This window comes from Neofelis nebulosa, chromosome 1 (genome assembly GCF_028018385.1).
Source record: "Neofelis nebulosa isolate mNeoNeb1 chromosome 1, mNeoNeb1.pri, whole genome shotgun sequence".
In the NCBI taxonomy this organism is placed as follows: Eukaryota; Metazoa; Chordata; class Mammalia; order Carnivora; family Felidae; genus Neofelis; species Neofelis nebulosa.
Window position 1 is genome coordinate 100365837 of NC_080782.1, and position 15434 is coordinate 100381270.

Below are 15434 nucleotides of genomic sequence, written 5' to 3' on the forward strand. Positions count from 1 at the left end.
AGAAATCATCTTCTGAATATAATGTTCTTTCTTTTTTCTTTAAGGGGAAAGGGGGGGATGGGGGTGGATAGGAGTGGCTAATCTGATAGTTAACCAGAAGCATAACTAGTTATATTAAATCACTTTTTTTCTTTGGGGTTAAGTGGTATTATGTTGTATTACTGGAAGCACTGCATTCTTTTTAGAAAGATTTTGGAGCATAAACCATAATAGGTGCATGAAGTCAGCACTTGCTGCTGAGCCTGTTTCATATGGTGCTTTGTTCTCTCTTTCTTTATCTTGTGTTTGGAAGTTGGTACTGAATGCTCTGTTGTGCCTTTGTTCTGATTACTTGGTTTTTTCTTTGTCTGTCTCTGGTAGCCCTATAGTCGCTCTTCCTCCATGTCTTCCATTGATCTCGTCAGTGCCTCTGACGATGTTCACAGATTCAGCTCCCAGGTACTGTATGAATGTATAGAGCGGACTTGAGTCTTTCCGTGCTATATTTCAGCCTGCTTTCCCAGTTCCTAGATATCTTTCTGTTAGGCCACTTGTTTGGTTTTGAATTTTAAATGATAACAATAAGCATTTAAAAGGCCTTCCTTATCTACTAAATAGTTCCTCTATCAGGCTTGCATGTGCCCTTTGTATCCTGTACTGTGAATAGCTTGGAATTTTGCCATGGAGGAGGCACTCCTGAAAGATTTCAAATTGAATTGAAACAAGTAGGAGATACCTGGTTTTTAAATACCATGTAGTTTCTTTAGATAGGATTCAACAACTTTGATGAACATGGTTTACAGAGTATGTTATAGCATAAAAGTAGGTTTTAATAGTCTCCCTTTTAATCTCGAGTATCTCATATTTCAACAGGGAAATGTCTTTTTAAATAATATTTGTCTCATTACTATTATTATACTAAGCTCCATTGAACAGATTGTATTTTTGTTATGCAAATTACCCTTGGTATTATAAATTAATGTTCCTTTTCATATACATCATTAAGGATTTAGGAATTTAAGACTGGAAACTACATGCTTGCTGTCTCTACCCTCATAATAATGTCCAAGTATTATCAGAGGAATATTTTTTAGTATCAGCATTCGTTTTTTAAAGTTTTTTTAATCCTTGTATCTTTGCCATTGAACTATGTATCTTTATGGTGATTGTGTTTTATTGGATTGCATTATGTTATCTTATGTTAAGAAACTGCGCTTTCCAGTCAGAATGACCAAGTGTAAATACTGGTTAGTTGCATGATCTTGGACAGTTTTTCTAACTCTTCTGTGCTTCACTTCTGTGATCTAGCTAGGACTGTGATCTGGCTAGAGCCTGGCATGTAGTAAATGCTAAATAAGTGTGAGCCTTTATTAGTTATATTATAGCTATTTATTAGCTATTGTTACTATAATAATAACAATTTCTTTGAACTAGTCAAAATTTTCTACATTATTTTTTTTTTTTGCTATCAGAGTACAGTTGACCCTTGAACAACGTTGAGATTGGGGCACTGACCCCCCTTGGTCAAAAATCCACATATAGGGGCGCCTGGGTGGCACAGTCGGTTAAGCGTCCGACTTCAGCCAGGTCACGATCTCGCGGTCCGTGAGTTCGAGCCCCGCGTCAGGCTCTGGGCTGATGGCTCGGAGCCTGGAGCCTGTTTCCGATTCTGTGTCTCCCTCTCTCTCTCTGCCCCTCCCCCATTCACGCTCTGTCTCTCTCTGTCCCAAAAATAAATTAAAAACGTTGAAAAGGGGCGCCTGGGTGGCTCAGTCGGTTGAGCGTCCGACTTCGGCTCAGGTCATGATCTCGCAGTCTGTGGGTTCGAGCCCCGCGTCAGGCTCTGTGCTGACAGCTCAGAGCCTGGAGCCTGTTTCCAATCCTGTGTCTCCCTCTCTCTCTGCCCCTCCCCCAGTCTCACTTTGTCTCACTCTATCTCTCAAAAATAAATAAATATTAAAAAAAAAAAAAATAAAAAAAAAAAAATAAAAACGTTGAAAAAAAAATTAAAAAAAAAAAAAATCCACATATAACTTTTGACTCCCCAAAAACTTAACTACTCACAGCCTACTGTAGTTAATCAGAAGCTTTAGGAGAACATAAATAGCTGATTAAAATATACTTTTATGTTCCATATATACTGTATTTGTTACTAAGAAAATTGTAGGGAAGAGAAAATACATTTGCAGTCCTGCACTTTATTTATTGAAACAAATTTGCATTCAAGTGGGCCTGCGCAATTCAAACCTGTGATGTTCCAGGGTCAATTGCATTCCAGTAAAAGTTTTTTAAAAGTCCTAATTTAAAACAGATTTCTTAGTTTATACATATGAATAAAATTGACATTTGTTTTTAACTCTGCAGGAAAGAGGAAAATTAAGTTTAAGACTCAAAATGTATTCTTTGACTTTTGCAGCCTTTTTCTCCTTGAACATGTTTGAGAGAGAGATGTATCAGTTCTGCTTCAGAAATCGCCTAGAACCAAACTTATTCTAATATTTGTTAATCATGTTCATCCATTTGTGCAAGCTTTTTAAAGGCATATCATATTTGCAATAAATCCGTGACAAAACTAGATAATACTGGGAGGCTTTGGTTTATTCTGCTAAGCTCCACCTTGCGTTAAAGTAATAGAGTAAGAGACTAAAGCTCATCAGTACCAGTCACCATTTTTCCTTAAAATATAGGAATACACAAGCTATGAATGAAAACATAATGAGAGCGATAAATGAGTGTTAAGCTACTGATAAATGCCTAAGAGTTAAGGCCTCAGAATGCAGACCTCCGACCCAAGCTATAGGGCTATAAAACAGCTGAAATTCTTCACCTACAGAAGAATATATTACTGAGACGCAGGTGCCCATGTTTTTACAAGACTTTGCCACATTGTAGCATACTTCTTTATATTTTGTGTAACTCATGTATGTAAGTTGAGAAAGATCTTCTGGTGGAATTTTTTTAATAGGTGATGCTTGTGATTATTTATAATCATTTTTTAGCTTTTGATTATTGTACCATTTTACTTATTTATGTATTAAGAAAGAAAGAAAGAAAGAAAGAAAGAAAGAAAGGAAAGAAAGAAAGAAAGAAAGAAAGAAAGAAAGAAAGAAAGAAAGAAAGAAAGAGAGAGAGAAAGCAAGCGAGCACATGCGCCCATACACAAAGAGGGTAGGGGCAGAGAGAAAAGGAGAGAAAGAATCTTAACTAGGCCCCATGCCCAGCACAGAGCCCAATGTGGGGCTTGATCTCAGGACTGTGAGATCAGGACCTGAGCAGAAATCGAGAGCTGGACGCTTAACTGACTGAGACACCCAGGTCCCCCTTATCGCACCACCGTTCTATATGCCAAAAGAGGCAAAATTGAAGAATAATGACTTCGAGGTCTTCAAGTATTTATGGTCCTTGCTAAAGTATCTGTTGTCATTAGCAGATTTGGGCTCTGGACCTTAACTATGAATTTGGCTTTGCCGTGTGTGTACAAATCTAGGCTTATGACTACTTTGTTCTTGATGAAGTTATATTGATGCTCCTGATTGAGTAGAATAATTAAACATAGAACTGAGAGATGTCCTGAAAATAACTTCAAATAAAATAGGTGAATCTCCTAGGAAATTAGTAGCAACACATGAGTCTATCTAATTGGCAGATTTGGAGAAAGAAGTAGCTCTTACACTGTACAGAAAGTAGAAAGAACTTGAATTTATAAGTTGATCTTTTGGATCACATTTATTTGCATATCACAGCAACTATTGATGTCACCTCAAAAATTAAAAAGCAAAAATTAAAAAAATCTTTCTCTGTTCGGAAAAAAATATATCAAAAGGTGGGCAATACATCAGGTTAATCATTAGTGGACATTATTGCAACCACGGTTCTGTATAAAGCTCTTTCCCCCCTTTATGTCCACAGCGACACTTTATTATTGTGGTAATTAATTATTTAACCCCCTCCCTGTTTATTGTACAATAATACATGTTAATTTTAGCAGAACTAGAAAATAGAGTAAATAAAATTAAAATATTAGATCACTGTTAATATTCTCATGCATATCCTTTTTCTATGTATATAGAAAATCAGTCACATATTGATTAAGTACACAGACTTTAATAATTGTCTTCCTACCAAAGTAAGTAATTCAGTATATACTATTTTGTGACCAGTGTTTTTTTTTTTTTTAAACATATAAGCCCATCTTCTCACTGGTAAATATGGATCTTTATCTCCTTTTCTGTTGTACAGATGTGCATACTGGATTTACCTACTCATCTAATATTGAACATTGAGCGTGTTTTCAGTTTGGCTGTATTGTAAATAGTGTTACAGGAGCATCCTGTTGAATACACCATCCTTGTGTGTGTGTGTGTGTGTGTGTGTGTGTGTGTGTGTGTGTGTGTGTGTGTATCTTTGTACACTTATCCAGTTATTTCCTTAGGATACATTCCTAGAAGTAGAATTGTTAGGACAAAAGCCATACATGTGTCTAAGTTTTTGTTGTTTTTTTTTTTAATTTTTATTGCCAAACTGTTCATTAAACCAAGTGGAACCAGTGACACTCCCAGGTCAATTTTCTTTTGTTATGTTGACACTGAATATTATAATTCAGTTACTTTTTGCCAGTCTGATAGACTAAAAGTTTTGTTTCTTGGCCTTTTGCATTTCTTCATTGAAGTGACAATTTATGTCCTTGTCCATTTTTCCTTTGTGTTAATAGTGCACTGTTAATTTGTTATTAATAAATCATTCTATCCAACAAATCCCTCTATGATTGTAACAATAAGCATAGTTGTATTCCTTCCACATGGGTAAGAGAAAGAGATTGGAGCAGTCTTTGAGCCCTTCTAGAGTCTTGTTCATTAGAGTTTTGATCATTACATCAAAGAGCAGTTTTTGTTTTGTCATCAAGAGGCAGTTTTCTTTTAAAATTTCTGTATTGATAATGTTAGAAAAATCCATTTAGTCTCCTCAAATAGCATACAGAGTGTCTCAAACGGGAAGTGAAAGAAAAGGCTAGAATTGGAGTGCCATCATCTCTTATTTAAAATGTGTTTCATCTCCATTTTTCATAGTTCATTTGCTATGAAGATATTTTGTATGTCATCTCATCATTTTCGACTCTAGGTCCAAAAAAATCAAGGGCATGATTCCTGAAATTATACTAATTAAAACTAGCGAATGCTATTAGAGCAGATGAAACCTGCTTCAATGATTTTGATCCAGTCTTTTAAAGTGGTGGCAGATGCTACTAGTAATATTATTTCCTAGTAGGGGCGCCTGGGTGGCTCAGTCAGTTAAGCGGCCAACTTCGGCTCAGGTCACGATCTCGTGGTCCATGAGTTCGAGCCCCGCATCAGGCTCTGTGCTGACAGCTCAGAGCCCGGAGCCTGTTTCACATTCTGTGTCTCCCTCTCTCTCTGACCCTCCCCCGTTCATGCTCTGTCTCTCTCTGTCTCAAAAATAAATAAACATTAAAAAAAATTCTTTTTTAAATATTATTTCCTAGTATATCGAATTTTGAGCCTAATAAAATGGTAAATTTTGCTTGTATTTATCCTTGTCCTCCCAACTTAATGTTTTCCAATCACTTTGGATGTGCAGTCATAACTGAAAACAGTAAACAGATCATTAGGTTAGATTGGAACTGTCAGTGTGGACACAAATGCATGAGTCACTGCCCCAGTAGTAACATTTACTACTTCATATTTCATTACAGTGAACATTAAATTCTTTATAGTGAGATTTTACCTGTATCACCTCTCTTGTTAATCTCAGTGTTGTTACCTCAAGGAAGATGCCATATGGATAAAGATTCCATGATAAAAGCTTTGCAGAGATGGTTACTACAATAATTGGGTACTTCAATTTCTTTCATCTCCTAGAAGCACAGCACTAAATTCATCTTGTTTATTTCTTGCCCTCTTAAATCTAGGAAGTGTATAAGAACAAAAGACTGAACACTTTTCCATAGATGCAGTGGTAACTAGGATAGGAATACCATGTTTTCATCTATCTAGAAAGACAATGTTAAATGTGCTTACTGTACATTGTTTTAACTTATGTTACCAGCTGTCAATTTATATTTGTGGAATCTAGTTTTGGGGGGACCAAAACACAAAAATATCTTCTCATTATTCCAACATTCGAAGTAATTTGTCAGAATTATCGCCCAAACAAAAACACAGTTACCTGTGTACTTTCCAACAAAAGCTTACATGCTACTAAATTTTTTAAGTAGAACTCTTTTTTAACAGAGTAAAATCCTTTCATTCTTCTTTCCTAAGTGGTCTATTTAAAGTAGGTCTTATTTCTGGGAAGAAATTTTTTTCTGCCTTTAATCTCATAATAAATATAGGTGTTCTCAACTCTTAGTGTCCCACCTACAAAGTACATATTTCATATCTAAAGATTTTTAATATCTTTGGATCTAAAAAGGGTAAGAATTTTTCCCAATCACGATGCTATACAGACAAATGAATCGAGCCAGTGCTATGGTGGTTGTTTATTTATGCCTACTAATTGGAACTTTCTTTGTTCCTTTCTCTTTGGGAATTCAGTTACATTTTGTATGTCCTCATAATTTGGAATCCTGCATTAGTCCTCGTTACTGTCTCAGAGCAGATTTCACATTTTTGGAGCACATAAATTTTTCCATGCAGCCCCTGGAGTTATGTTTTCTAATGAAACCTTTTTAAAACTATAGAATATACTATTAGTTACATTTTTTCAATTTCTTTCAAGTCTGTAGCCCAGTGCCATTCACATTGTTTGGAAGATAATATGTAAAGATATAAAATGTTAAAAAAAAATTTTTTAAGACATAAATTTATGTTCGTGTTCATTTAGTACAAAAATAGATTGTAGAACCTGAGTATAAAATCTTTATCAAAAACTTTTATGATTATTACCAATGACACTTAAAAGTCATACCTACTTTTAGTAGCAAAAATGCATTCTGAAATCGAGAAAACTTTATGTAGTAAAAGTATATGTCACTGTAACATATTGGTAACATCTTTCTGTGTAGAAAAATTATACCTTCAGAGTTAATAATTTTAGGAATTTTTGCCCCCAAATCATTAATATATTTATTTCAAAAAATAAACCTGGTTCTTGTCTGTATTCCTAATGAGCACAGTAGACTTCATGTAAAATAAGTAGTTAAACTTAGGAATAAATTAAGTGGAAGTATAATATATATATTTCCAACTCTTTTCATGCCTTCTCTAATGTACTTATTATATAAAACAAAATTATGAGTAAAAGGTTTAGAAAATGGAGCTTAGAGAAACCATCTCTGTGTAGATGGATAAAGCAGCTCCTTCAGAAACCATCTTTTTATCACTTCACTTCTGTTTCAAAACATGTTTCAAACTAGGAGAGTTTGCAAGTAGCACTCACATGAAATCTTACCAATAAATGATTGTGGATTCTGGGAGTGTGAAATACTCAGTTTTATTTAAAGTTTATGTAAGATGTGGAGGAGTGACTGGTGATAGTTAAAAGCAGAGGCTTTATTTAAATTTCAGGAAAAAGACAGTAATTTAAAAGAAGACACTAAAAATTGATTATTTGTAAATGTCTGCATATGTGATTATTAGCATTTTCCCTAAAAGCATGCGAAATAATGAAATTGGAGTCAAGTAAGTAGGGGATTGGTTATTTTTCAGTCATAGTAAAAGTGAAGTGAAGTTTATCAGTGAAGTAATAAAAGTTTTTTGTTTTTTTTTTTATCATTTTGTAGCGAAATCTTGCCATATAACGAACTGTTATCTGTGTAGTCTTAAACATAAAAGCACTGGACTAGATTGTCTCTTCGTGCCCCTTTTACCCTTAGTGTCCCATGATTTTATGTGTTAAATAATTATTTCTGTAAGGAAACGTTTTCTAGTGAAGGAAGGAACTTTTTTTTTCTAGAAAATGCTTATTTTTGCTGACTTGCTGCACATTAGGCCAATATATGTTATATGAGTGAAACATCTTCCTTCTCTGCATTTCTCCCTCCTGTCATTAACCTGGATATGATATCTGGAATGTGGACTAAACTCTTCAACACTGTATAAAATCTACTAACCTTTGTGCATTTGGTTGCTCAGCTTTCTAAAAACATCATTCTAAACTGAAATAAACTGAATACCGTTCTCTTTTAGAGATGATGACATGGCTATTCACTGGATAGGGATTGTTATGATTTTATTTTTCTTTCCAAGGTTGAAGAGATGGTGCAAAACCACATGACTTACTCATTACAGGATGTAGGTGGAGATGCTAATTGGCAGTTGGTTGTAGAAGAAGGAGAAATGAAGGTAATTCCCAGTAAAATGTTAGATTGCTAAATACAGCTGTGTTACAGTCATAGTATCATTACTGCCCAGTGATGTGAAAGAGGACAGCATTGTAAAATTCCTTTTAAACAGATTGTTACATATGATCAAAGAAATGTGCAACCCATTCTGTTTTACCTGGGCCATGGAGAAAATAAATTTGGGGTTTTAGATATGAGCAAATCATAAGTAGCTGATGGCTCTCTATTTGGATATTTCTCTTAATTTATTTTTTAATATATTAAATGATGTACCCAGATCACTTTGTTCCCCTTTTTGGTATATACTTCTAGTCCTTTCTCTCACTGCATCTTCTTTCAGTATTCGGAGATGGGTCTGCTAATCTTGTTCATATCCTTAAACACCAGAGACAGAGAATAGAGCAAGAACAAGATTTAGAGATGGATTCTAAACAGCAGCTGCATTGAATTCTGGATTACCTCGTGCCCAAGGCCATGCTAAAGATAAAGAGATGTTTAATAAGACTTTTCCAACCTGAAACTTTCATTGGGGAAGGAGGATATTGACTTTTAAAGATACTGTTACTTGTCTCTTTCTGATAATGTATTGAAGAAGAGCACAGATGAGTAGTTAAGAAAATTGGAAAAGAAAGAGTTCTCTGATTTGAAACAGCTAGATTGTTCTACACTGAGGAGAAGCATTTGAACTATGTCTAGAAATGGAAGCAAAGTTGTGACAAAGATGAGGCAAGGGTCTTTTAGACAAAAAATACGGGGCGCCTGGGTGGCTCAGTCGGTTGGGCGGCCGACTTCGGCTCAGGTCATGATCTTGTGGTCCGTGAGTTCGAGCCCCGCATCGGGCTCTGTGCTGACAGCTCAGAGCCTGGAGCCTGTTTCAGATTCTGTGTCTCCCTCTCTCTGACCCTCCCCCGTTCATGCTTTGTCTCTGTCTCAAAAATAAAAAAAATTTAAAAATGTTAAAAAAAAAAATACAACACAAGCAAAATCTTGAAGGCAAACTTCTTATTCAGGAGTTTTGAATAGACTGTATTGACCAGAATTATTCTAGCAATAGAGATACAATATTAAATATATTGGAATTTCTTTTCCTCCTGAATAGAGCACAAATTAAGAAGAAAAAAAGAAGAGACAAGCAATTGAGATAACAAAATGTTAGCTATAAATCTAATAAGCTGAGGGGTACCTGGGTGGTTCAGTCTGTTGAGTGTCCGACTTTGGCTCAGGTCATGATCTCGTGGTTTGTTGGTTTGAACCCCGTGTAGGGCTCCGTGCTGATAGCTCGGAGCCTGGAGCCTGCTTTGGATTCTGTGTGTGTCTCTCTCTGCCCCTTGCATTTGCACTCTGTCTCTCTCAAAAATAAACATTAAAAAAAATAATCTGTTACCCCAGACTTAAGCATAATGTTTCTGACATAACTAGATAATCACAGGCCTTCCCCCAAGAGTAAGCCCCAAAAGAAAACCGGGATACATATTCTCTGTAGAGGAAGGGGTGAGCCAAGCCTACCAGTCCTTATTCTGTACTCGACATTCACTTAGGACATTCTTTCCCCCCTTGGGAGGAGAAAGTGAAGGGGTTCAGAGAAACCAGAACCTGATAGTCTAGATGAAGTCCCTCCATGCAGAACGAAGAATAGAGAATAAGTGTTCCTACAGCCCACATTAGAAAGAGAGTGATTGCATTGTGGATAGTGTGAAATAGCCCGCTCAAGAGAGTAGTCTATTGTCTGTAGCAGTAGGTTAGCCACTGTATACAAAGTAACATTTTATTTTTTTTTAATTTTTTTTTTTAACATTTATTTATTTTTGAGACAGAGAGACAGAGCATGAACAGGGGAGGGGCAGAGAGAGAGGGAGACACAGAATCTGAAACAGGCTCCAGGCTCTGAGCCGTCAGCACAGAGCCCGATGCGGGGCTCGAACTCACGGACCGTGAGATCATGACCTGAGCCAAAGTCGGACGCTCAACTGACTGAGCCACCCAGGCGCCCCTACAAAGTAACATTTTAGGAAGATTAAGCTCGTAAGGAAGAAACCAGAGACCAAGTGTACCACTTGAGAGGGTCAGGTACATAGTGATGAAAGCCAGCTAAAAGAAGTAACCAATAGTAGAAAAGTCAAGCTGTTGAATAGTAGAAGAGTCAAGAATCTCCTACACGATGAGTAATGAGCTTAATAGCTATGTGAAATGTGAGGGGAGGAGTTAAAAGTCTAAACTTTCCAGTTCAGGTAACTGGAAAATAGCAGTCCCAATAACATGAATAAATGAGCATATAGGAAAAAGTAGTTTGGTGAAGGACATTTTAAAAAAGAAACTGTATGTGAAATGCCTAACAGTGTCTGGACCCATAAAGTACTCCATAAATTGAGAGCTAGTTCTTATAATAATATGATTATTCATTTCATGTTGATGAAATTAACTTCTTGTAAAACTTTCTGAAGTAACCTATAACTTTGAAATAATTAATTTTACTTAGCAGTTTAGGTACACAACTTCAGTATTTAAAGCAAGATAGTATAGATCTTCGTGTCATTTTAGCTTTCAGTCATTGATTCAACAAATAATTGAGAGCCTACTGTGTTTCAGATACTATTTTAGATGCTGGGTCTGAGGCATTGAACAAAACTGCTACATCGGTATCCTTAAGGAGGTGATGTTCTAAACCAGGCTTAGTTTAACAACTCCTGTAATTAGGTGTTCATTGCGTGTGCATGTTTTTCATAATTGAAGTTTACCTCAGATTTGTAGTTTTAAGTGTTTTTTATGTGTTATCTGTGTTAATAATTTGAAATGTAAGATTTTCTTTTAGCAGAATATTTATATTCCATATATAGATTTTCATAAATAAAATTCTAAAAAGCAGCTAAATTTAAAAACCTGCTTTCAGGTTTGTACTTTAGGGGTTTAATTCTTATTTTTTAAACAGGTTTTTAAATATATCCTCTTTAGGTATATAGAAGGGAAGTAGAAGAAAATGGGATTGTTTTGGATCCTTTGAAAGCTACCCATGCAGTGAAAGGTGTTACAGGACACGAAGTCTGCAATTACTTCTGGAATGTTGATGTTCGCAATGACTGGGAAAGTAAGCTGCCATTATTAATATATCTTAATATAATTATTTCAAATTTAATATCAAATCCAACCTAGTTTTTTGCATCTCATATACAGTTTACAAAGTCATTGTAGAAAATACCTGGAGAATCTGACAATAGCTTGCATTTACTTTTTTTTTTAAGTTGCATTTAAATGGAGCATTTTGCTGTACAGAATGCTTCTTGCTATATTGTAGCATTTGATCCAGTATTTCAATAGTCCTGCATGATAGGTAGGTTAAAAAAAAAAAAAAAATAGGTTAAGTGACTTGTCAGAAGCTACAGAGGCTAGTTAGTGGAAAGACTGGGACTAAAATTAAAGGTTTCTGTTTTATCATCTGCTTTCCCAGATTGTTTTGTGTCCCTTGTAAACCCTGGATAAATCCTGCTCTGGTTTGTTGAGAGTTATTCTTGGAGTGTGTGTGTGTGTGTGTGTGTGTGTGTGTGTGTGTGTGCATGCATGCATGTGTGCACGTGCACCTCTTAGTCACCAAATTTCATAAATAGAGATAGTTTTGAACATCATAAGATGTTTATCTATGACAGTTTGACATTCTTTTTTCACAAATATAACCAACTACGCTTAGGACAGTTTCTTCAGCTTCAATAAATTAGAAATTATAGGAAAGTGTCATAGTATTAGATAGGAATTTGCATCTGAGTAATTAATACATGTGAGTAGTATTGCTTTTTTGATGTGGAAGCTAGAGATTGAGCCAAAGAAAATGAGATTTCCTTATGATCAGGTGTCATGGCCCCTGTAGCCCTAATATTAAGTCTTAACCACCTTCCATTTAGACAGCCTACATAGGGCAGAATCCTGCTCATGATACCACAATGTCCATCAGTATAAATGAGTTAATCACATTCTAGAAAGAGGCAATGTATCTTTTTGGCTACTAATATTTTCTCTTCATTTCAGCAACTATAGAAAACTTTCATGTGGTGGAAACATTAGCTGATAATGCAATCATCATTTATCAAACTCACAAGGTAAAGATCTCTTCATCCCAAAAGGATTTTATCCTAATTCAAACTGAGACATAGAAATTCTCTCGAGTAAAATTTGGCAGGAAATTAAATGCCATAAAATATCCACAGACTTTATTAACGATGCATGAATGTCACATATTTGAAAGGATATCAGCTCCTTTAAAGCAGAGCCCGAGACAACCTGAGAAATAACCCAGGAATAGTGTGTTTGATAAAGACCTCCAGTTAGTTATGTGCACTTAAAGTTTAGAAAAGAAAATACTGAAACCGAAGTAAATATTTTTCTAGCATCTAGTCTTTATAGGAGAGAAGTCATAGTTACCACCAACAAAAGAGAATCATAGGAGTGCCTGGGTGGCTCAGTTGGTTAATAAGATTCTGAGTCTTGATTTCGGCTCAGGTCATGTTCTCACAGTTTGTGGGTTCAAGCCCCATGTCAGGCTTCACACTGGCGGCACAGAACCTGCTTGGGATTCTGTCTCTGCCCCTCCCCTGCTGATGCACACACACACTCTCTCTAAATAAATAAATCTTTCTCTCTAAATAAATGAGTAAACATTTAAAACAGTGAATCATAGTTTCCTCTGGCAACAATGTTAAGTGGAATGGAAATTATGTTATTAATGTATGTTAAGATTGATAAAGTCATGTAAGTAGATCATCTAAAAGCAAGGGAAAATTGCCATGCATAACTATTGAGAAGTTGGTCATATACCAGAGCACACAGAAACATTGTCCTAAATTGGTTCACTTTCATATTGCTTTCATTTTACATTCATTTCATTTCTTCCTGTGCTATCCTAGATATTTAAATTTGAAGAATTAGGGGCTCCTGGGTGGCTCTGTCATGTCAGTTAAGCATCCGACTTTGGTTTCAGCTCAGGTCATGATCACACAGTACATGAGATGTAGCCTCACATCAGGTTCTGTGCTAACAGTGTGGAGCCTGCTTGGGTTTCTCTCTTGCTCCCCTCTCTGTTTCTGCCCCTCCCCTGCTTATTCTCCTTCCCTCTCTTTCTTTCTCAAACTTTAAAAAAATTAAAGAATATTTCCCTTACCTGATTCTACTCTGTTCCCTGAAAATTGCCAAATAATATATTGTATAAAGGATAATGAAAGGGGTTGGGAGGATGGGCAAAATAAATGAAGGCAATTAAGAGGAACAAACTTCCAGTTATAAAAAAAGTAAGTCAGCATGGGGAATGTAGCTAATAATATTGTAATAGCGTCATGGTAACAGATGGTGACTACACGTATTGTGGTGAGCCCTAGATACCGTATAAAATTGTCAGACCAGTGTGTTGTACACCTGAGACTCATGTTCATTTTAAAGAAAGGAAAATAAAGGAATTATAATTTTGGGAAGATCCATCAAATGTGATATTGTATGTTATATAAGAAATACAATAATTCAACAGGTACTTTATTTTTCTTTACTTTAAATGACTTTTTAATTTGAGCTGAATATATGAAAATATTTTAGGTTTGTTATGTATTTCTTAAACTCAGTTTTGTCATATGAGGCATCTTCTATGTAATGAGAGTGAGCTAGGCTTGATTTTACATGGCACCTGCTCAAGAAATGTATAATAAGTACATTATATGTCAGCTTTGCTTCAATTAAAAAAGAAGTGTAACAATGAAGATTCTGCTTTAATATACAGATTTGGGGAGTCTAAGTGACACCTAAAACTTAGCAGATGTTTAAAAAATCAATTAATGGTCAATAATTTGGAATGAAGAGAAATGATCAGTAATTTAGAATCAGAGGAATCTTGTAATCTGAAGGTAATTGATCCTCGAAAACAGTCTGCTGAAAGTATTTCACTTGGTAAATCATAGATGGAGTGAAGAATTTATATAGGTTATATTAAGGTCACTTGAAAAATAAAACTCAGAACTATTAAAATAATACCTCTTAAATTTAACACAATTTAAATTACAGTTATAATTGAATAAACAGATTGTTCTAGCATAATTTTTTTCAATAAAATTCAATAATGCTCTGCAACATCTTGCCCTTTACATTTGCCTTCTTTTATAATCTGGTTTCTTAAAGAGGGCTACTTATCTCCTGGTATTTAAGTCATTCTCACTCTGTAAATTTTTATCTTCTCATCATCCTTGTGGATTTGCATTCATTCGTTCTAACATGGCCCAATTTTCCTTTATTATTGGCTTTGCTCAACACTACTTTCATCGATTTCATAAAATGGAGCATCTTTAAAAGATAACCATTTCACTTTCCAATGAAACTCAATGCTTAAGAAAGTCAGTGCACAGATTTTCTCTTATTTAAAAGTACATAGTCTCAGTTTCCAGAGACCTCATTTCCATATCATTCCAACGTGTTTTATGTTTCCTGGCATACTATAAAGTTGAAACATTCAGTCTGATTTAGTATTCTTCAAATGTGCTTATATCAAAGAAGCAGTCTTCTTACACTAAAATCTTAGCTTTTAAGTCTCTCAACACTTTAAACAGAGGTTTAATACTAAAAAGCAGAACATTACCAAGGACTAGGGAAGGAATTAATTGCTTACTGAGTATAGAGTTTTTGTTCAGGGTGATAAAAAATTTTGGACATTGTGCTGATGTATACATAATATTGTGAATGTAATGTCATTGAATTGTACACTTAAAAATGCTTTAAATGGCAAAATTTTTGTTATATATATATCCACAATTTTAAAAGTATTACTTTGATGATATTCTACAAAGCAGTTAATTCACTGTTCATAATTAATCCTTTGCTGGGTATTTTCAGATGCTTTCCATTTATTTATTTATTTTTTTAATCTTTTTTTTTTTTTAACATTTTATTTATTTTTGAGACACGGAGAGACAGAGAATGAACGGGGGAGGGTCAGAGAGAGAGGGAGACACAGAATCTGAAACAGGCTCCAGGCTCTGAGCTGTCAGCACAGAGCCCGATGCGGGGCTCGAACTCACGGACCGCGAGATCATGACCTGAGCTGAAGTCGGCCGCTTAACCGACTGAGCCACCCAGGCGCCCCAAGATGCTTTCCACTTAAAATTTGACAGATTTTACCTTCACCTAAGATATTTAT

At 35.4% G+C, this 15434-nt stretch overlaps 1 protein-coding gene across 3 annotated transcripts in view; it reads left to right on the top strand.

The window, feature by feature from the left end:
• Positions 1-15434, top strand: part of CERT1 (ceramide transporter 1) — a 107359-nt gene that overhangs the window by 83360 nt on the left and 8565 nt on the right. For 2 of the 3 annotated variants that reach the window (XM_058729376.1, XM_058729365.1), the window contains 4 exons: positions 361-438; positions 8184-8279; positions 11228-11360; positions 12293-12363. In XM_058729376.1, coding sequence (XP_058585359.1) covers positions 361-438; positions 8184-8279; positions 11228-11360; positions 12293-12363 — 378 coding nt within the window. The remainder of the gene's footprint in view (positions 1-360; positions 439-8183; positions 8280-11227; positions 11361-12292; positions 12364-15434) is intronic. The other variant, XM_058729355.1, reaches the window with a different exon arrangement.